Source organism: Oncorhynchus masou, chromosome 32 (assembly GCF_036934945.1).
Source record: "Oncorhynchus masou masou isolate Uvic2021 chromosome 32, UVic_Omas_1.1, whole genome shotgun sequence".
Taxonomy (NCBI): domain Eukaryota; kingdom Metazoa; phylum Chordata; class Actinopteri; order Salmoniformes; family Salmonidae; genus Oncorhynchus; species Oncorhynchus masou.
In genome coordinates this window covers 11,457,762-11,480,679 of record NC_088243.1, presented here as the reverse complement: position 1 = coordinate 11,480,679, position 22,918 = coordinate 11,457,762, and the positions used below count along the sequence as shown (strand labels likewise).

Here is a 22,918-nt window from a genome sequence, read left to right as displayed (position 1 = left end):
TTTGGGTTAACAGTTTTGAACGCCAAGCACACATGGAAATTAATTTGCTTCTGCATTAATCATGCAAGAACAGACCCCATTTCAGAGGAAACAACACTCATTAAGATCAGGTGTCGCCAATTAGTGGTCACGGCCAACACACCTGAACACACTTAACAAGATAGAGGCTAGAGAGAGTTTTGTTGATGCTGAAAACAAAATGTATGTTTTTAAATAACATTCTTAGAACGTTCTTTGAACGTTACTAATGTTTTCTTGAGGTTTTTATGGAAAGTTTTCTTAATGTTCTGAAAACATGACTTTAAGTAGAACTGTGAGGAAACCTGCAGAAAACTTACTGAAATTCCTGCTGAAGAACATTGTTTCTTAATGTTCTCTGAACGTTCTGAGAACATGAACTTAAATAGAACCATGTGGAAACCTGTAGGGAACGTAATGCTGAAGTACTAAAATTCCCACAGAAGAACGCTGTTTCTTAACATTCTTGGAACTATTTGAGAATATTCCCAATGTCAAACCATTTGGAGAACGTTCCTAGAACATTACAAAATGATTTGCTAAGAAAATGATTTGCTAAGAAAATGACATTTTTTTTGTCAAGTTCCTTAAATGTGTTGAGAATGTTCCAAAGCTAACCGACTATCATACATCATTCATCATCATTCATTTCTCTCTTTATACTCACTCTAATAGATGAAGCAGGATACAAATGTCTGTTGGACAATAAAGTAATCTTCTTCTTCTCCCTGGTCTCTCTCTCTCTCCTTCCCCAGGGCTTCAGAGTTGATGTGCGCTGTAAGCAGCTGACGGTGTATTTTGTGAACCAGTCTGTGCTCCAGATCAGTGATCAGGATGTGGAGAGCAGACGCAGTGACCAGACAGACTTTGCCGAGAAGCTGGGAGTAATGAACCGACGCTGGCAGTTACTACAGGGACTCATCACGGAGAGGGTGAGAGAGAGAATAAACCACTTTCAACCTCAACTTAAAATGTCTACTTTCAACTTTATTTGTTAGAGAGGGAAATTAGTTGGGCAACAAGATCACACATAAGAGAATAAACATACATGTAACCTGATGCATTATGTGTTATGTACTTGAGTGAAGACCCAAAAGCGGTTTTAACAGAAAACAGAGTTCTTTAATGAAAAACAGGAATGGCATAAATCCTCTTCCAACGTAGTCAATGGAACAAAAAGAACGTTAGTATAATGCAGGATGCACCTGCCAGGCAGACTCCGACAGGATAGGACAAGGTGGAAGCAAACGCGACGACAGCTTGCTTCTGGCATCAAAAACACAAACAAGAATCAGACACTGAAAGTAGCAGGAACAGAGAGAGAAATAGAGACCTAATCAGAGGGGGAAGAGAGAACAGGTGGGAAGGAGTGAAAGAGCTAGTTAGGGGAGATGTAGAACAGCTGAAGAATGAGGGACAGAGAAGGTAACCTAAAAAGACCAGCAGAGAGAGACAGAGTGAAGAGAAAGGACAGGAACAGACATAACAAGACATGACAGTACCCCCCACTCACCGAGCGCCTCCTGGCGCACTCGAGGAGGAAACCTGGCGGCAACGGAGGAAATCATCGATCAGCGAACGGTCCAGCACGTCCCGAGAGGGAACCCAACTCCTCTCCTCAGGACCGTACCCCTCCCAATCCACTAGGTACTGATGACCACGGCCCCGAGGGCGCATGTCCAAAATCTTACGAACCCTGTAGATGGGTGCGCCCTCGACAAGGATGGGGGGAGGGACGAGCGGGGCGCGAAGAACGGGCTTAACACAGGAGACATGGAAGACCGGGTGAACGCGACGAAGATAGCGGGAGAAGAAGTCGCACTGCGACAGGATTAATGACCTGAGAAATACGGAACGGACCAATGAACCGCGGGGCCAACTTGCGAGAAGCTGTCTTAAGGGGAAGGTTCTGAGTGGAGAGCCATACTCTCTGACCGCAACAATATCTAGGACTCTTGGTCCTACGCTTATTAGCGGCCCTCACAGTCTGCGCCCTATTACGGCAAAGTGCCGACCTGACCCCCTTCCAGGTGCGCTCGCAACGCTGGACAAAAGCCTGAGCGGAGGGGACGCAGGACTCGGCGAGCTGAGAAGAGAACAGCGGAGGCTGGTACCCGAGGCTACTCTGAAAAGGAGATAGACCGGTAGCAGACGAGGGAAGCGAGTTGTGGGCGTACTCTGCCCAGGGGAGCTGTTCTGACCAAGACGCAGGGTTACGAAAAGAAAGACTGCGTAAAATGCGACCAACAGTCTGATTGGCCCGTTCGGCTTGACCGTTAGACTGGGGATGAAAGCCGGACGAGAGACTGACGGAAGCCCCAATCAAACGGCAAAACTCCCTCCAAAATTGAGACGTGAACTGCGGGCCTCTGTCGGAAACGACGTCAGACGGAAGGCCATGAATTCGGAAAACATTCTCGATAATGATCTGAGCCGTCTCTTAGCAGAAGGGAGCTTAGCGAGAGGAATGAAATGAGCCGCCTTAGAGAATCTATCGACAACCGTAAGAATAACTGTCTTCCCCGCTGATGAAGGCAGTCCGGTGATAAAATCTAAAGCGATGTGAGACCACGGTCGAGAGGGAATGGGAAGCGGTCTGAGACGGCCGGCAGGAGGAGAATTCCCAGATTTAGTCTGCGCGCAGACCGAACAAGCGGCGACAAATCGACGCGCGTCACGTTCCCGAGTGGGCCACCAGAAACGCTGGCGAATGGAAGCGAGCGTACCCGAACGCCGGGGTGGCCGGCTAACTTGGCAGAGTGGGCCCACTGAAGAACGGCCGGACGAGTAGGAACGGGAACGAACAGAAGGTTCCTAGGACAAGCTCGCGGCGACGGAGTGTGAGCGAGTGCTTGCTTTACCTGCCTCTCAATTCCCCAGACAGTCAACCCGACGACACGCCCGTCAGGGAGAATCCCCTCGGGGTCGGTGGAGACCTCAGAAGAACTGAAGAGACGAGATAAAGCATCAGGCTTGGTGTTTTTGAGCCCGGACGATAAGAAATAACAAACTCGAAACGAGCGAAAAACAGAGCCCAACGAGCCTGACGCGCATTAAGTCGCTTGGCTGAACGGATGTACTCAAGGTTCCTATGGTCAGTCCAAACGACAAAAGGAACGGTCGCCCCCTCCAACCACTGTCGCCATTCGCCTAGGGCTAAGCGGATGGTGAGCAGTTCGCGATTACCAACATCATAGTTACGTTCTGACGGCGATAAGCGATGAGAGAAAAACGCGCAAGGATGGACCTTGCCGTCAGAGAGAGAGCGCTGAGAAAGAATGGCTCCCACGCCCACCTCTGACGCGTCAACCTCAACAACAAACTGACTAGAGATGTCAGGTGTAACAAGAATAGGTGCGGATGTAAAACGATTCTTAAGAAGATCAAAAGCTCCCTGGGCGGAAACGGACCACTTAAAGCACGTCTTAACAGAAGTAAGGGCTGTGAGGGGAGCTGCCACCTGACCGAAATTACGGATGAAACGACGATAGAAATTAGCGAAGCCCAGAAAGCGCTGCAGCTCGACGCGTGACTTAGGAACGGGCCAATCAATGACAGCCTGGACCTTAGCGGGATCCATCTTAATGCCCTCAGCGGAAATAACGGAACCGAGAAAAGGGACAGAGGCGGCATGAAAAGTGCACTTCTCAGCCTTCACATAAAGACAGTTCTCCAAAAGGCGCTGGAGGACGCGTCGCACGTGCTGAACATGAATCGAGAGAGACGGTGAAAAAATCAGGATATCGTCCATGTAAACGAAAACAAAAATGTTCAGCATGTCTCTCAGGACGTCGTTAACTAGTGCCTGAAAGACAGCTGGAGCGTTAACGAGGCCGAAAGGAAGAACCCGGTATTCAAAGTGCCCTAACGGAGTGTTAAACGCCGTCTTCCACTCGTCCCCCTCCCTGATGCGCACGAGATGGTAGGCGTTACGAAGGTCCAATTTGGTGAAAAACTTGGCTCCCTGCAGGATCTCGAAGGCTGAAGACATAAGAGGAAGCGGATAACGATTCTTAACTGTTATGTCATTCAGCCCTCGATAATCCACGCATGGGCGCAGGGACCCGTCCTTCTTCTGAACAAAAAAAAAACCCCGCTCCGGCGGGAGAGGAGGAGGAGACTATGGTACCGGCGTCGAGCGAAACCGACAAATAATCCTCGAGAGCCTTACGTTCGGGAGCCGACAGAGAGTATAATCTACCCCGGGGGAGTAGTTCCCGGAAGGAGATCAATACTACAGTCATACGACCGGTGTGGAGGGAGAGAAGTGGCCTTGGAACGACTGAACACCGTGCGCAGATCGTGATACTCCTCCGGCACCCCTGTCAAATCGCCAGGCTCCTCCTGTGAAGAAGAGACAGAGGAAACAGGAGGGATAGCAGACATTAAACAGGTCACATGACAAGAAACATTCCAGGATAGGATAGTATTACTAGACCAATTAATAGAAGGGTTATGGCGCACTAGCCAGGGATGACCCAAAACAACAGGTGTAAAAGGTGAACGAAAAATTAAAAAAGAAATGGTTTCGCTATGATTACCAGAAACAGTGAGGGTTAAAGGCAGCGTCTCACGCTGAATCTTGGGGAGAGAACTACCATCTAAAGCGAACAAGGCCGTGGGCTCCCTAACTGTCTGAGAGGAATGTCATGTTCCCGAGCCCAGGTCTCGTCCATAAAACAGCCCTCCGCCCCAGAGTCTATCAAGGCACTGCAGGAAGCAGATGAACCGGGCCAGCGGAGATGGACCGGAAAGGTAGTGCGTGATCCAGAAGGAGAGGCCTGAGTAGTTGCGCTCACCAGTAGCCCTCCTCTTACTGATGAGCTCTGGCTTTTACTGGACATGAGGTGACAAAATGACCAGCGGAGCCGCAGTAGAGACAGAGGCGATTGGTGATTCTCCGTTCCTTCTCCTTGGCCGAGATGCGGATACCCCCAGCTGCATAGGCTCAGCATCCGAGCCGGCGGAGGAGGGTGGCAGTGATGCGGCAGGTGGCAGTGATGTGGAGAGGGGAGCAACGGAGAACGCGAGCTCCCTTCCACGAGCTCGGCGACGAAGATCAAACCGTCGCTCTATGCGAATAGCGAGAGCTATTAAGGAGTCCAGACTGGAAGGAACCTCCCGGGAGAGGATCTCGTCCTTAACCTCGACGAGGAGAGGAGACCCTCCAGAAAACGAGCGAGCAAAGCCGGCTCGTTCCAGTCACTTGAGGCAGCGAGAGTGCGAAACTCAATAGAATAATCCGTTATGGATCGATTCCCCTGACATAGGGAAGACAGGGCCCTGGAAGCCTCCTCCCCAAAAACAGAACGGTCAAAAACCCGTATCATCTCCTCCTTAAAGTCCTGATACTGGTTAATACACTCAGCCCTCGCCTCCCAGACTGCCGTGCCCCACTCACGCGCCCGTCCGGTAAGGAGAGAAATGACGTAGGCGATGCGGGCTGCGCTCCTGGAGTAAGTGTTGGGCTGGAGAGAGAACACCACATCACACTGAGTGAGGAATGAGCGGCACTCAGTGGGCTCCCCAGAGTAACACGGCGGGTTGTTGATCCTGGGCTCCGGAGACTCGGAAACCCTGGAAGTGGGCGGTGGATCAAGGTGGAGTTGGTGAACCTGTCTTGTGAGGTCGGAGACTTGGACGGCCAGGGTCTCAACGGCATGTCGAGCAGCAGACAATTCCTCCTCGTGTCTGCCTAGCATCGCTCCCTGGATCTCGACGGCGGAGTGAAAAGGGTCCGGAGCCGCTGGGTCCATTCTTGGTCTGATTCTTCTGTTATGTACTTGAGTGAAGACCCAAAAGCGGTTTTAACAGAAAACAGAGTTCTTTAATGAAAAACAGGAATGGCATAAATCCTCTTCCAACGTAGTCAATGGAACAAAAAGAACGTTAGTATAATGCAGGATGCACCTGCCAGGCAGACTCCGACAGGATAGGACAAGGTGGAAGCAAACGCGACGACAGCTTGCTTCTGGCATCAAAAACACAAACAAGAATCAGACACTGAAAGTAGCAGGAACAGAGAGAGAAATAGAGACCTAATCAGAGGGGGAAGAGAGAACAGGTGGGAAGGAGTGAAAGAGCTAGTTAGGGGAGATGTAGAACAGCTGAAGAATGAGGGACAGAGAAGGTAACCTAAAAAGACCAGCAGAGAGAGACAGAGTGAAGAGAAAGGACAGGAACAGACATAACAAGACATGACATTATGGGTATTCCAGAGCATGGTTAAACTTAAACCCCTGGCTATTACACCACAATCATATAAAAAAAACAATCTCATATTATAGCATATCTTTACGTATGACATCTCATTCACTGTGTGGCTCTTTGAATTATGTCAATGTAGAATTAATCTGCTTTCATTGTATTATATAATTGATGATGTAAGCTTGGTACCCAGAACTAAATCTCTTGGGTGCTCTGAGCAGCGAGAGACAGACAAAGCCTTGTGATCAAACAAAGCCTGTTATGTGTTTCAGGGATTATTTCATTGTCTCAGTACATTATGTGACTCTGTGCTGTGTTGCGTGGTCAGGTCCAGTTCCTGGAGACTCTGCTGGAGGCCTGGTTGAACTATGAGAACAACATACAGGGCCTGAAGACCTGGCTGCTCACGCAGGAGGGGAGGCTGAAGAGGAAACCCAGGATAGAGGACCTAACCTCCGTACAGAACGCTCTCAATGACTGCCAGGTAGGAACATTCGCTGCACTTTGTATTGATTTATTAGATAAATCTTATCTTGTTTTTGCACATTTACAATATATTATGTCTTTGGGTTTCAATTTGGATGTGCATTTTTTAAAATTAAGAATCTTGATCTTTGTCATGTTGATTGTAACCGCTCTCTGCTCCCTGATAGTAGTTTAACTACTAAATAAGTAGTTGCTCTGCTCTCTCTTTCCACTGCTTCTGCAGGAGATGGAGGAGAAGGTGAAGGAGAAGGAGGGTGAGGTGGAGCGGGTGGAGGAGCAGGCCTGTGCCCTCATCCAGAACAAAACCGACGAGGCCTGCGCTGTCGTCATGGAGACGCTCCAAGCTGTCAATCACACCTGGGCTAACCTGGACCACCTGGTAGGCGGAGCTATTTTATGGAGTGTAAATAATGTATTATTGGTCTGTGAGTTGTATGAGATGTGTGATAATCACAGATGTAGGCCACTAAGTACCCCATACTCACCTATAACCACACACTCAGCTACTGCCCCATTATAACTACCCTTCACTCACTATGGTGATCCCTTGTTGCAGAAGAACACTAAACACAACTGCAAAATGTATTAAGCTCCGTGGACTATTTTTTTAAGTCTAAACCCTATTGTTCTACTTTTTAAGTGTAAACCCTATTGTTCTACTTTTTAAGTGTAAACCCCTATTGTTCTACTTTTTAAGTGTAAACCCTATTGTTCTACTTTTTAAGTGTAAACCCTATTGTTCTACTTTTTAAGTGTAAACCCTATTGTTCTACTCCGTCTCTGCTCCACGCCAGATCGGCCAGCTGAAGATCAGCCTCATGTCAGTGCTGGACCAGTGGAGTCTGTACAAGTTGTCCTCAGAGGAGATGAATGGCTACCTGATGGAGGGGAGGTACTCTGTGTCCCGTTTCCGCCTCCTCACCGGCTCCCTGGAGGCTGTACAGCTACAGGTGGAGAGTCTCCAGGTAATATCAGTATGAACAGGCTTTTACAAATGTATTTCTGTCTACCCTGTAGCCCAACACTTCTATCTACATCTTTGAGGGGGAGTGGAGGAGTGCACACTTCGGGAGAAATTTGGGCTAATGTGTTTGTGACTTGTGTTGTGTAGAGCCTACAGGAGGAACTGGAGAAGCAGGAGGGCAGTCTGAGGAAGTTTGGCTCTGTGACACACCAGCTGCTGAATGAGTGCCACCCGTCTGTGTCCGACTCCCTCAACAATACCCTGAAGGATGTCAACGCTAGGTTTGTTTGTTTATTTGAATCACTTTAAGACCACAATGGGTGCATATCTTCCAGCAGTCCATGTGTAACGGATGTGAAACGGCTAGCTTAGTTAGCGGTGTGCGCTAAATAGCGTTTCAATCAGTGACGTCACTTGCTCTGAGACCTTGAAGTAGTAGTTCCCCTTGCTCTGCAGCAAAACCGCGGCTTTTGTGGAGCGATGGGTAACGACGCTTCGAGGGTGACTATTGTTGATGTGTGCAGAGGGTCCGGGGTTCGCGCCCGGGTATGGGCGAGGGGACGGTTTAAAATTATACTGTTACACATGAGTGGGTGAGAACCGTGACTTTTAAGTTCTGGTCTCAGGCAAGGTCATGTGATCATCGTTCCAAACCACCTGTGTTGTGCTCAGGTGGAGCAATCTCATCCATGATCAGTTGATCCAACAACAATAAGATTTTATTGATCCATTGATCCAAGATGTGGATCATCAATGTATGTTGTGTCCAGGTGGAGCAGTCTCCTGGAAGAGATCTCAGAGCGTCTGAAGAGCAGCAAAGCCCTGCTACAGCTGTGGCAGCACTACAAGGAGCTGTATGGAAAGAGTAGCTCCAGTGTCCAGCTACAAGAGGAGCAGGCTGACCGACTCCTGGAGACCGCCTGCACCAAGGACATCACAGACGAGGAGGTATCCACCTGGATCCAAGACTGCAGCGTGAGTAGGAATGGTGTTGGATTGACCGTTTTACACACGCACAGGACTCAGCATGGAGCTATATACTGTCAACTCATATTAAAGCCTTTTTGCTTATATGGCCCACTATGAAAATTATTGTTGGAACACGTGAATCAGATGCACGTTTCAGGGTTTAACAATGATCAACAATGATCCTTGTCAGAAAACTAAATGACATTTGGTCATATTGCTTTGTGATAATAGATGTGTTCTGTTTTGGTGTACGGTGGTGTTTCTCCAGGAGTTGCTTCGTGCCCAGGCTCCAGTGAAGGCATCTCTACAGGTTATTCAGGAGCTAGGAGATCAGCTGAAGCAACAGGTGGACACCTCCACAGCATCCGCCGTCCAGTCAGACCACCTTTCTCTGACCCAGCGCCTGGCCACTGTGGAGCAGGCCCTCAGCAGACAGCTCGCTACACTACAGGTACAGGGGGCCTATAGGACTTGATTCACCTGATATATTCTACCAGTTGCTTACTCTATGATCCCAAAGACCTTGAGACATTAGTGTCTCATGCTACTGAGATCTTCTAAAGAATGTACTTTTCAGTTGCTTCATTGGCCATTGGTTCATGCCTTTTGACCAGGGATCCCTTGAACAATGTGTGTATATCTTAATGGGATATAATAAAGGATGATTGAATAAATACATCTCTTGTTTTCCTGCAGACGGGAGTCCAGGACTATGAGACCTTCAGTGAGCAGCTGGGTTCCTTAGGTCGCTGGATGGTGGAGGGAGAAGAGGCTCTGAAGATCCAGGATCCCAACCGTTCTTCTGACCTGTCCATCATACAGGACCGAATGGAGGAACTCAAGGTAAGTCACTGTGATCTACAGTATCTAGCCACAATACTGACTTCTCAATTCATTTCCTTGTTTCATTTTCTCATCTTCACTGATTGGAAAATATTTGACAGGTGAAAACAATATGGTGGAAACTCATTAGGCTAGCCTTTTCATGGTCCGTTCTTTCAAATCAGAGCAATGAAGGAGAGGAAACAAGGAGAGGATGGATCGTTAGACAATTGAGAAAGAGGCAGTGTCTCAAGGAAATGTTGATGTTACTGAGAGACTGCTGTTCTGTGCTGTTCCCCCTACAGAGACAGATCTTGAGATTCAGTAGCATGGCTCATGACCTGGAGCGTCTCAACGAGCTGGGCTACAGGCTTCCTCTCAACGACATTGAGATCAAACGCATGCAGAACCTTAACCGTAGCTGGTCTGCAGCCAACGCCCAAACCACTGAGAGGTTCAGGTAAGTTCATGAAAAACTTTGATCACATGAAATAACTTCAAAAACTTTTTTCAAAGAGATTAAGATTGGCTCAGTAAATAATTTGATGACATTGGGCAGGTATTTTGACTGTATTCTTAACTAGAATGTTGTCTCCCATTGACGTCAATTAATGATTTAAGCGAAAGTCTGAATTGCTCCCCATATTTCAACTCTGAATCGAGCCCTGAGTTATTTCAATGACTTGGTTTTTGGGTCTGATATTTTTGGTTGTTGGTCTCTCCTCAGCAAACTGCAGTCATTCCTGCTGCAGCAGCAGACGTTCCTGGAGAAGTGTGAGACGTGGATGGAGTTCCTGGTACAGACAGAGGAGAAACTGGCCGTGGAGATCTCTGGGAACTACCAGAGTCTGATGGAGCAGCAGAGAGCGCACAAAGTAGGTGGAGGATGTCCTGCTGGAAACATAACCCAGTAGTGAACCCAGGGGGGAATTATGACGTCATCCCAGTTTACAACTAGATCTGAACCAGTTCTGGTTGTGATCTGGTTGTAGCCCTTTCCTGCAGTCAAATTACCAAAACTCCCTCTAGTGGCCCCATGGTGGAATGTTATTCATATTTTTCATAATTTTATAATGAAATTTAAAAAATGTCAACACTGATAATCCTGTGTTTCTATGTCAAGCGGTTTTGTTATATTTCACTCTTCTGTGCTGCATATAAAGTACAGTTTTGGAATGCAAACTCAAAATGTAATACATTTCAACTCTATATCTGACATAGTACTTGATGTCTTATTTTGTTAAAGCCCATAACCATGTGTTTGAGGTGTATACTTTTGTTTCAATGTAGATTTGTTAAGACTATGTGACCCTGATTTTTGCCCACTAAAGTTAAAGGTATAATTACATCATTTCAACCAGCTTTGTGTGCTGGGATTTGGGACGTCTGGATTCCATAGAGTCATCATGACTGCTATAATGCAATAATTACTGTTATGTCACTTCCCAAGATGCTCTAACTCTGATCTGAAATCTGAATGTGTTTTTCTCCACAGCTATTTCAGGCTGAGATGTTCAGCCGTCAGCAGATCCTCTACTCTATAATCAGTGATGGCCAGAGGATGCTGGCGCAGGGACAGGTGGATGACAGGTACAGTACACTGCCTCATTTTGTAAAGTTTGTTGATACACATATCATGACACTCATATGATGCACTTAAACAAATCTTGACTTAACTTGACGTGTACTTGGCTCTTATCATTCACAAAGCTGTAGATGAGTCCCTTGGTATAAACTTGATCATTCTTGTCTGCTTTGTATGAGTCCTCTACAGCAGGTTCCAGGGCTCATAATCAAACCTTGATGATGAGTGGATTATTTGAATTAGCTGTGTAGTGCTAGGGCAAAGAACAAAACCTGCACCCAGAGGGGGCCCAGGACCTAGTTTGGGAAAACCTGGTGTACAGTATATCCATCTAATTCAGTTCTTATCTTGCCTGTAAATGTCCTCTCTCTCCTGCAGGGATGAATTCAACCGGAAGTTGTTGCTGTTGAGTAACCAGTGGCAGGGCGTTGTGCGTCGCGCCCAGCAAAGGCAGGGTATCATCGACAGCCTGATCCGCCAGTGGCAACGTTACAGGGATATGTCAGAAAAGCTGAGGAAATGGCTAGTGGAGATCTCACACCCCGCTGAGGCCCTACTGGCTGGGGCGCCCGTACCCCTGCAGCAGGCCAGATCCATGCTGGATGCAGTTCAGGTATTTTAGGCTCAACTAACTCTGATGACCTCTTGACCCTAGCTAGCTACCTTCTTCTTGGTGATATAAAACGTGTGACTATTTATACCAAAACTCACTCTCTCTGACGACTGTGTCGAATGGGACTACCTTTTTTCACCCTGCACAAATATGACTTTGGAGATGGAGAGATATTTAATGGATAACAGTATAGTACTTATCCTCAAATGGCAATATCTTCACCCTTTCAGCTGTACCGGGGAACAAGGCACGGCTGACAACTATCACCTTTATTGTTTGCTACCACATTAGAGCCATTGATAAAGGTTAGAGTTAGGATCAGGGTTATGCTCTAACTATCCTGATATATTCCTATGTCTCTGTTATCCCAGTTGAAGGATAAGGTTCTGTAGGGGCAGCAGTGCAGATACATCCTAACAGTGGAGTGTTAGGGCAGTGATATTCAAAGTCAGTAAATGTAATGAATTGAAGGTTATTTGTTTATGTAAAATTGAAATGTGTTTTAAGGTTGTGTCATTAGATACCATTGAAAACATTTGAATATCACTGAGTTAGGGTCAGGGTTACGTTCTAACTGTCCAGCCTCTGTATTCCTCCAGCTGAAAGAGAAGGTCCTACAGCGACAGCAGGGCTCTAACATCCTGACGGTGGATGGTTAGGATCAGTGTTAATGTTATGTGCTGACTTTCCGGTATCCCCTGTTATCCCAGATAAAGGAGAAGGTCCTACAGCGACAGCAGGGCTCTTACATCCTGACAGTAGAAGCTGGGAAACAGCTGCTTCTATCTGCAGACAGCAGGGCAGAGGTGTCTCTGCAGGGAGAGCTCACAGACATCCAGGAACGCTGGAGACACGCCACCATCTGCCTGGAGGAACAGAGGCGTGAGCTGGACAAGCTGGACAAGGTACACTGCACCAAACTGTACCTTTAAACACACCTTTAGCTGTAACTTTAAACAACATTTTCCTGGTTTCTAAAATTCTAATAGTTTGCCTAATTTCAGTTTATGTGACAAAACAAGCAATATATAGTGTAGAGAGTCATTGTAAAACTCTATGAGCTATATTTTCAGTAACCAAAAATATTGTATTTTCAGCTGTTTGAAGCTAGTGTGCAAAACCGCACATAGAACTTTAAACACACCGTTAGCTGTTCCTTTAAAAACACCTTTAGCTGTTCCTTTAAACACACCTTTCGCTGTTCCTTTAAACACACCTTTCGCTGTTCCTTTAAACGCACCTTTAGCTGTTCCTTTAAACACACCCTTAGCTGTTCCTTTAAACACACCCTTAGCTGTTCCTTTAAACACACCTTTAGCTGTTCGTTTAAACGCACCTTTAGCTGTTCCTTTAAACACACCTTTAGCTGTTCCTTTAAACACACCCATAGCTGTTCCTTTAAACACACCCATAGCTGTTCCTTTAAACACACCCATAGCTGTTACTTTAAACACACCCTTAGCTGTTACTTTAAACACACCTTTAGCTGTTCCTTTAAACACACATCTAGTGGAACTCCTAGGCAGTGCAACATTATTAATATCTCAAGGGGATTTCATTGGGGACTCTGGTGAATACATACAAAGCTCAGATTTCTCACTTCCTGTTTTGATTTCTCCTCAGGATTTTGCCTGCCATATGAGTTCTGTTATACTCACAGACATCATTCAAACAGTTTTAGAAACTTTAGAGTTTTCTATCCAATACTAATAATAATATGCATATATTAGCAACTGAGACTGAGGAGCAGGCCGTTTACTTTGGGCAACTTATTCATCCAAGCTACTCAATACTGCCCCCCAGCCATAAGAAGTTAAACACAAATTTAGCTCTACGTTTGATTGATTTATTGATGATTGATACCTAATTGTGAACACAACAACATAGTGACACATTGTGTCTGTATGTCATCTACAGGACTGGGAGACATGTGAGAGAGGCATCGAGGGTTCTCTGGAGAAGCTGAGGGAGTTCAAACAGCAGTTCTCTCAGTCCCTCCCTGATCACCACGAGGACTTGCAAGTGGAACAGATGCGATGCAAGGTAACTTTAGATCTGCAACCTGCTCAATACAGCTCATGGAGACACATACTGAAGTGACTCATATACCATCTAACATAATACATTTTATTTGTGTTTATTTTGCCTTTATTTTAACAGGGAGACCAAGCTCTATCCATGAGACCAAGGTCTCTTTCGCAAAGGAGCCATGCATGCAAACAATTGACAAAATGCAAGAGAATAGTACCATGTTTTTCCTTCACTCAGAATCACCTTTATCCGCCAAGTACATTTACATGTACTGTGAATTTGAACTGGTGAAGTGATGCTGACATCGCCTTACAATAAGCAGAATACACAGACAGAATATAGACAAAAGAATGTAAACTGAATCTGCTGATCACGGCAGCCTGTCACTCCAATGACCTACACTACCGTTCAACTGGTAGCTTCATTAAATAGTACCCGCAAAACACCAGTCTCAACATCAACAGTGAAGAGGCGACTCTGGGATGCTGGCCTTCTAGGCAGAGTTGCAAAAGCCATATCTCAGACTGGCCAATAAAAGGAAAAGATTAAGATTGGCAAAAAACACAGACACTGAACAGAGGAGCTCTGCCTAAAAAGCCAGCATCCCGGAGTCGCCTCTTCACTGTTGACGTTGAGACTGGTGTTTTGCGGGTACTATTTAATGAAGCTGCCAGTTGAGGACTTATGAGGCGTCTGTTTCTTAAACTAGACACTCTAATGTACTTGTCCTCTTGCTCAGTTGTGCACCGGGGCCTCCCACTCCTCATTCTATTCTGGTTAGAGACATTTTGCGCTGTACTGTGAAGGGAGTAGTACACAGCATTGTACGTGATGTTCAGTTTCTTGGCAATTTCTCACATGGAATAGCCTTAATTTCTCAGAACAAGAATAGACTGATGAATTTCAGAAGAAAGAAATTTGTTTCTGGCCATTTTGAGCCTGTAATCGAACCCAAAAATGCTGATGCTCCAGATACTCAACTAGTCTAAAGAAGGCCAGTTTTAATGCTTCTTTAACCAGAAAAACAGTTTTCAGCTGTGCTAACATAATTGCAAAAGGGTTTTCTAATGATCAATTAGCCTTTTAAAATGATAAACTTGGATTAGCTAACACAGCATGCCATTGGAACACAGGAGTGATGGTTGCTGATCAGAACAACAATGGGCCTCTGTATGCCTATGTAGATATTTCATAAACAAATCTGCCGTTTGTCATTTACAACATCAGAAATATATGTCTACAGTGTATTTCTGATCAATTTGATGTTATTTTAATGGACAAAAAAATGTGCTTTTCTTTGAAAAACAAGGACAATTCTAAGTGACCCCAAACTTTTGAACGGTAGTGTACCTATTATGTCTATCACATGTTCAGTACTGCATAGAGCAGTAAACAGCTCCTGGCATCCGTGGGGAATGTTGGAAGAATGTTGAAGGAATGTCGTGATGTAATAAGATCCTATTGAGGTGCCGATTGAGTTTGTCTGTAATTACATCAGTTAAAAATGCCTTCAAACCAAGGTGTTCTGCATCTGCTAAGGTCATTATGGCTAAGAATAAACCTGCTTTAGGTCAACGAAAGTAGCTGATAACATTCTCTTCTCCCATGACCAGGACTTGGAGAAGACGTTTGACGGCTGGACAGAAGACCTAGCCCACCTGACGGTGCTGAGGGAGTCCCTGTCCTGCTACATCAGTGCTGAGGACCTGTCTGTTCTACAGGAACGCATGGAGCTTCTGCACCGCCAGTGGGAGGAGATCTGTCACCAGGTACTATATGGCTGTTGAATATGTTGCTGTACAGTGTACTGCTGCCAGCATGGCAGCACGGTTTGAATCCAGCCCACTGCTCTTTCAGCACTCTCTCTCCTCCCTTTCACAACTATTTCTCTATATCAAATCAACACACATATAAATAAATATATGTTAATGTTAGGAGAAGCAGTCTCTGCCAAAATACAGATCCTGTATCTTAATTTGAGAAGGTTCCACACAACAGGACAATAATCCTGCAGCAAAAGGAAAAGTATATTGTTATGTGGATTATAATTTACATAATCATTTTTTTATAGGGGTTGATACAATAAAGTCTGACATTTTCAAGAGGAGATTACAAACTTTAGACGCCTTTTTATACCTAGAATACACTACAAGTTTGCATTTGTTGATGTGCAGGAAAATTCCTTCAGCAACAGGACGATCAAATTAAGATACAGCATCTGTAGGTGGCGTGTCTGGCAAACAGAGACAAGAGCAGTCATTTTAAGTTGTAATGACATGTGGTCCCAATGCTCCACTACATACAGTAGGACAAGGGTAAATCTTTCAGGCTTGCACTGACTAAATAGTGGAATTTTTGTAATTTAGCAGACACTTATCCAGAACAACTATGGTTAAGTGCCTTGCTCAAGGGCGCATCATCAACAGATGTTTCACCTAGTCGCAAGAGAGTTGGCAAGAGAGCAGAATCAGATCTGGCATCCAGGCTCTGCACTGGGCCGTATACAACTAAGTCTGAGGTAGAGAGAAATCTCAATACAAAACAGTGAGGATGCCTCCCCCTTCAAACAACATCCAGTGTTTTATATGAGTATGTTGACCAGAGACCAGCTAGTGACAGGAAACACTGTGCTAGATCTATTACGTCAAGCAACAACTCTAGACATCTACTGCTGCAGTACCTCTTCATTGCGGTTCTGTTAAATCTATGCATATTACCTAGCACCGGTAGTTGTGTATGTTTATTTATTTATCTGTGCAGCTAACAATTATCCTTACCATGGTGAGTTATTCATAAATTAGTATTATTACAACGTGTGAGTTTCAATGTATCTGTATCTTGCTGTCTCTTTCTCTCCATAGCTATCCCTGCGGCAGCAGCAGGTGGGTGAGAAGCTGAGTGAGTGGGCTGTGTTTAAGGAGAAGAACAGGGAGCTCTGTGATTGGCTTACCCAAATGGAGAGCAAGGTCTCTCAGAATGGAGACGTCAGAATCGAGGAGATGATCGAGAAGCTACGCAAGGTAAACACCAACAGAAACTTACCCTACAGTATGCATAACTTTTCATTCATGTTTTAGTTTTAGACAGATATCCCATTGAACTGTACTACTGTACTCTACTCGGATCTGTTATACTCTACTCTGATCTACTGTACTCTACTCTGTTATACTCTACTCTGTTAAACTCTACTCTGATGTACTCTACTGTACTCTGTTATACTCTGATCTACTCTACTGTACTCTACTCTGATCTACTCTACTGTACGTTGTTATACTCTACTCTGTTATACTCTAATCTGTTATACTCCACTCTGATCTACTCTACTCTGATGTACTCTACTCTAGGTATACAGGCTTGTGTTATAATTTGTTGTGGCAGTTGATCGCTCTTTCAATAGTATTTCATTCCAAATATACCATTAGTTTTCCACCGGGTCTGACTACTGTATTTCCGCTGTACTCAAACCACTCTCAAGTGTGTCTATCCCTCCTCTCTCAGGACTACTATGAGGAGATAGCGGTGGCTCAGGAGAACAAGCAGCAGCTGTACCAACTGGGGGAGAGACTGGCCAAGGCCAGCCATGAGACCAAGGCATCTGAGATAGAACACAAACTCAGCATGGTGGGCGAGCGCTGGCAACACCTGCTGGACCTCATCGGAGCCAGGTAAGGATACTACGGCTGTGTGTGTGTGGGAAAGGAAGTACATGGACACACTGTACACACACTTGTGTTCCAACGGGCCATTGGCATTAATGTTTGCTTTGATGCAACCTTTTCCTTGGCTGTCAGAAACACTCTGGCTTTCTCAGTGTACGGTACTTAGCATAATCTGTACTCAATGTGACTTCTTGGTTAAATTAAATAAAAACAATGAGTGGAAAGAAGCGATTTAATGACGTTGTTAATTGTTTGTTAATTGTCTTTAGGTGCTTTATCACCAGGAATCTACTGCGTTGTGTATGTTTTTCTAAAACAACTATTGTGTATCCCACTGGCAGGTTGAAGAAGCTGAGGGAGACTCTGGTGGCAGTGCAGCAACTGGATAAGAACATGATTAGTCTGCGGTCCTGGCTGACCCACATAGAGACTGAGCTGTCCAGACCCATCCTATACGACACCTGTGACTCCCAGGAGATACAGCGGAAGCTGGACCTGCAGCAGGTAAATACTGTGGCTGTAGCCTGGTGGTCTGTTTATGTTGTCTCACCAGCTCCTTGTCACTGCAACGGTCATACAGATGTAGTATCTTCATTTGAGACAGATTTCTACAGCAGGAAAATAATTCTGCAGCAACAGCAAATGTGAATTTTTATGTGGATTGTTATTAATGAAATGTTTTGAAAGGGTTGATACATTTTTCAAAAGGACAAATTAAGTCTGACATTTTAGAGTGTAAATGATGAACTTTAGAAGCCTTTTTAAACACACTACAAGTTCTCATTTTCTGCAGTGCAGGAACTTTCTTGGCAACAAAAGAGTGATCAAATTAGATCCTACATCTGTAGCAGTTGGTAAGACAGCACAAACAGACCTGGGACCACCAGGCTACCTCATCAGTGGGCTGTGGGTACTTTGAAATTATAACGTACACCCCATGGTATAGCTATTGATACTTGGAAAAAAAGGAAGAGCCGCACACTCTACGAGCTCAGATGCAATAATTTAATAACCAAAGTTTTGACAGACAAGCTGTCTTCATCAGGGTATAATGACAAACACTGCGGAGTGACTAGTTTATAAATTGTTAAAGAACACACACAGGTGTCTGTAATCATGGCCGGGTGTGGCCTGATATCATTGGTTAATTCTCAGATATAAGAAGAACATACAAAAACATGAATGGATAGCATACGATAATAGATACAATGTGGCTACATAGGCCTACAAACATTTATAATGAAAAGCAAAATCACAATAATCACAAGAATGGCTTCAGATCAAAGTCTACGTTGAGACCGAAGGGAGCGAGGGTCTTTAAATTAAAGATCCAGGCAGCCTCTCATTTTAACAATAAATTGTCAAGGTCACCCCCTCTCCTAGGGAGGGTGACATGTTCGATGGCCATTTAACGTAGGGGCGAAATCGAGTGGTTCGCTTCCAAAAAGTGGGCCGCCACAGCTACATAATCAATAACAGTTGTTTATGTTGATATTTTATTGATTCCTGTTCAGTTCCCAGCAGACAGGCTTATAGACAGTACAATAGAGGTAGGCTTATAGACAGTACAATAGAGGTAGGCTTATTGACAGTACAATAGAGGTAGGCTTATAGACAGTACAATAGAGGTAGGCTTATAGACAGTACAATAGAGGTAGGCTTATAGACAGTACAATAGAGGTAGGCTTATAGACAGTACAATAGAGGTAGGCTTATAGACAGTACAATAGAGGTAGGCTTATAGACAGTACAATAGAGGTAGGCTTATAGACAGTACAATAGAGGTAGGCTTATAGACAGTACAATAGAGGTAGGCTTATAGACAGTACAATAGAGGTAGGCTTATAGACAGTACAATAGAGGTAGGCTTATAGACAGTACAATAGAGGTAGACTTATAGACAGTACAATAGAGGTAGGCTTATAGACAGTACAATAGAGGTAGGCTTATAGACAGTACAATAGAGGTAGGCTTATAGACAGTACAATAGAGGTAGGCTTATAGACAGTACAATAGAGGTAGGCTTATAGACAGTACAATAGAGGTAGGCTTATAGACAGTACAATAGAGGTAGGCTTATAGACAGTACAATAGAGGTAGGCTTATAGACAGTACAATAGAGGTAGGCTTATAGACAGTACAATAGAGGTAGGCTTATAGACAGTACAATAGAGGTAGGCTTATAGACAGTACAATAGAGGTAGGCTTATAGACAGTACAATAGAGGTAGGCTTATAGACAGTACAATAGAGGTAGGCTTATAGACAGTACAATAGAGGTAGGCTTATAGACAGTACAATAGAGGTAGGCTTATAGACAGTACAATAGAGGTAGGCTTATAGACAGTACAATAGAGGTAGGCTTATTGAAAAGTCTTAGTAGGCTTCTTGATTCTAAAAAAGATTAAGATAACAACATCCTCTTTCTGTACCATAATATAAGATAACATCCTCTTTCTGTACCATAATATAAGATAACATCCTCTTTCTGTACCATAATATAATATAACATCCTCTTTCTGTACCATAATATAATATAACATCCTCTTTCTGTACCATAATATAATATAACATCCTCTTTCTGTACCATAATATAATATAACATCCTCTTTCTGTACCATAATATAAGATAACATCCTCTTTCTGTACCATAATATAAGATAACATCCTCTTTCTGTACCATAATATAAGATAACATCCTCTTTCTGTACCATAATATAAGATAACATCCTCTTTCTGTACCATAATATAAGATAACATCCTCTTTCTGTACCATAAGATAACATCCTCTTTCTGTACCATAATATAAGATAACATCCTCTTTCTGTACCATAATATAAGATAACATCCTCTTTCTGTACCATAATATAAGATAACATCCTTCCATCTTTCTCTTCGTCCACCCAGGAGCTTCAGCGTGACATAGAGAAGCACAGCACCAGTGTGGCGTCTGCGTTGAACCTGTGTGAGGTGTTGTTACACGACGGTGACGTCTGTGCCACGGACACAGAGTGTGATTCCATCCAGCAGACCACCAGGAACCTGGACCGACGTTGGAGGAGAATCTGTGCCCTGTCCATGGAGAGGAGGCTCAAGTACGAGACACACTAAATTTAGGATTTAGGCGCTGTAGTTTCTAAAGTAGTCAGAATTTTTACTTTCAAGACTATCAACAAGTGCAGTAATGTAATTCTAGGTTTGGTAAATTTGGAAACATGTACTTGTGATATAGGCTCTCACCACACCTTAAACTGTCCATATCGTTTTAATGTGTAAGGATTGAAGAGACATGGCGTTTATGGCAGAAGATCAAAGAAGACTTTATGCGCTTTGAGGAGTGGCTAGTGACCTCAGAGAAGACCGCTGCTCTACCCAACTCTTCAGGAGTACTGTACACAGTGGCCAAGGAAGAACTCAAGAAGTTTGAGGTACAGACATGCTACTACAGACCACCTAGTCCTAGTTGGATATAACCACTCTATTCTCCTTTTTCCTCATTTTGTTTATGTTACAGCCTTGTTCTAAAATAGATTACATTTATTTGATCAATCTACACACAATACCCTATAATGACAAAACAAATGCAGGTTTTTAGAAATGTTTGCAAATTAATACAAATAATAAAAACAGAAACACCTTATTTACATAAGCATTCAGACCCTTTGCTATGAGACTCAAAATTGAAATCCTGTTTCCATTGATCATCCTTGATATATTTCTACAACTTGATTGGAGTCCTCCTGTGGTAAATTCATTTGATTGGACATGATTTGGAAAAGGCACATACAGTTGAAGTCGGAAGTTTACGTACACTTAGGTTGGAGTCATTATAACTAGTTTTTCAACCACTCTACAAATTTCTTGTTAACAAGCTATAGTTTTGGCAAGTCGGTTAGGACATCTCCTTTGTGCATGACACAAGTAATTTCTCCAACAATTGTTTACAGACAGATTATTTCACTTATAATTCACTGTATCACAATTCCAGTGGGTCATAAGTTTACATACACTAAGTTGACTGTTCCTTTAAACAGCTTGGATAATTCCAGAAAATTATGGCATGGCTTTAGAAGCTTCGGATGGGCTAATTGACATAATTTGAGTCAATTGGAGGTGTACCTGTGGATGTATTTCAAGGCCTACCTTCACACTCAGTGCCTCTTTGCTTGACATCATGGGAAAATCAAAAGAAATCAGCCAAGAACTCAGAAAAAAATTGTAGACCTCCACAAGTCTGCTTCATCCTTGGGAGCAATTTCCAAACGCTTGAAGGTACCATGTTCATCTGTACATACAATAGCACGCAAGTATAAACACCATGGGACCATGCAGCTGTCATACCGCTCAGGAAGGAGACGCGTTCTGTCTCCTAGAGATTAACGTACTTTGGTGCGAAAAGTGCAAACCAATCCCAGAATAACAGCAAAGGACCTTGTGAAGATGCTGGAGGAAACAGGTACAAAAGTATCTATATCCACAGTAACACAAGTCCTATATCGACATAACCTGAAAGGCCGCTCAGCAAGGAAGAAGCCACTGCTCCAAAACCGCCATAAAAAAGCCAGACAACGGTTTGGAACTACACATGGGGACAAAGATCGTACTTTTTGGAGAAATGTCCCCTGGTCTGATGAAACAATAATAGAACTGTTTGACCATAATGACCATCGTTATGTTTGGAGGAAAAAGGGGGAGGCTTGCAAGCCAAAGAATTCCATCCCAACCATGAAGCATGGGGGTGTCAGTGTAACAGTATAACTTTAGACCGTCCCCTTGCCCATACCCAGACACGAACCAGGGACCCTTTGCACGCATCCACAACAGTCACCCACGAAGCATCGTTACCCATCAATCCACAAAAGCCGCGGCCCTTGCAGAGCAAGGGGAACCACTACTTCATGGTCTCAGAGCAAGTGACGTCACCGATTGAAATGCTATTTAGCGCGCACCGCTAACTAAGCTAGCCGTTTCACATCCGTTACATCAGCATCATGTTGTGGGGGTGCTTTGCTGCAGGAGGGACTGGTGCACTTCACAGAATAGATGGCTTCATGAGAAAGGAAAATGATGTGGATGTATTGAAGCAACATCTCAAGACATCAGTCGGGAAGTTAAAGCTTGGTCGCAAATGGGTCTTCCAAATGGACAATGACCCCAAGCATACTTCCAAAGTTGTGGCAAAATGGCTTAAGGACAACAAAGTCAAGGTATTGGAGTGGCCATCACAAAGCCCTGACCTCAATCCTGTAGAAAATGTGTGGGCAGAACTGAAAAGGCGTGTGTGAGCAAGGAGGCCTACAAACCTGACTCAGTTACACCAGCTCTGTCAGGAGGAATGGGCCATAATTCACCCAACTTATTGTGGGAAGCTTGTGTATGGCTACCCGAAACGTTTGACCCAAGTTAAACAATTTAAAGGCAATGCTACCAAATACTAATTGAGTGTATGTAAACTTCTGACCCACTGGGAATGTGATGAAAGAAATACAAGCTGAAATAAATCATTCTCTCTGCTATTATTCTGACATTTCACATTCCTAAAATAAAGTGGTGATCCTAACTGAC

The 22,918-nt window shown here is 44.3% G+C and overlaps 1 protein-coding gene across 2 annotated transcripts in view; it reads left to right on the top strand.

Moving 5' to 3' along the window:
• LOC135525576 (nesprin-1-like) overlaps positions 1-22,918 on the top strand; it is a 223,133-nt gene that overhangs the window by 165,728 nt on the left and 34,487 nt on the right. For both annotated transcript variants that reach the window (XM_064953273.1, XM_064953274.1), the window contains 20 exons: positions 774-950; positions 6,554-6,709; positions 6,935-7,090; positions 7,506-7,676; positions 7,823-7,956; positions 8,446-8,650; positions 8,913-9,095; positions 9,341-9,487; positions 9,772-9,926; positions 10,194-10,341; positions 10,962-11,056; positions 11,430-11,664; positions 12,375-12,569; positions 13,582-13,707; positions 15,309-15,464; positions 16,557-16,715; positions 17,194-17,360; positions 17,696-17,858; positions 20,261-20,448; positions 20,631-20,781. In XM_064953273.1, the coding sequence (XP_064809345.1) occupies positions 774-950; positions 6,554-6,709; positions 6,935-7,090; positions 7,506-7,676; positions 7,823-7,956; positions 8,446-8,650; positions 8,913-9,095; positions 9,341-9,487; positions 9,772-9,926; positions 10,194-10,341; positions 10,962-11,056; positions 11,430-11,664; positions 12,375-12,569; positions 13,582-13,707; positions 15,309-15,464; positions 16,557-16,715; positions 17,194-17,360; positions 17,696-17,858; positions 20,261-20,448; positions 20,631-20,781 (3,267 nt within the window). The remainder of the gene's footprint in view (positions 1-773; positions 951-6,553; positions 6,710-6,934; positions 7,091-7,505; positions 7,677-7,822; positions 7,957-8,445; positions 8,651-8,912; positions 9,096-9,340; positions 9,488-9,771; positions 9,927-10,193; positions 10,342-10,961; positions 11,057-11,429; positions 11,665-12,374; positions 12,570-13,581; positions 13,708-15,308; positions 15,465-16,556; positions 16,716-17,193; positions 17,361-17,695; positions 17,859-20,260; positions 20,449-20,630; positions 20,782-22,918) is intronic.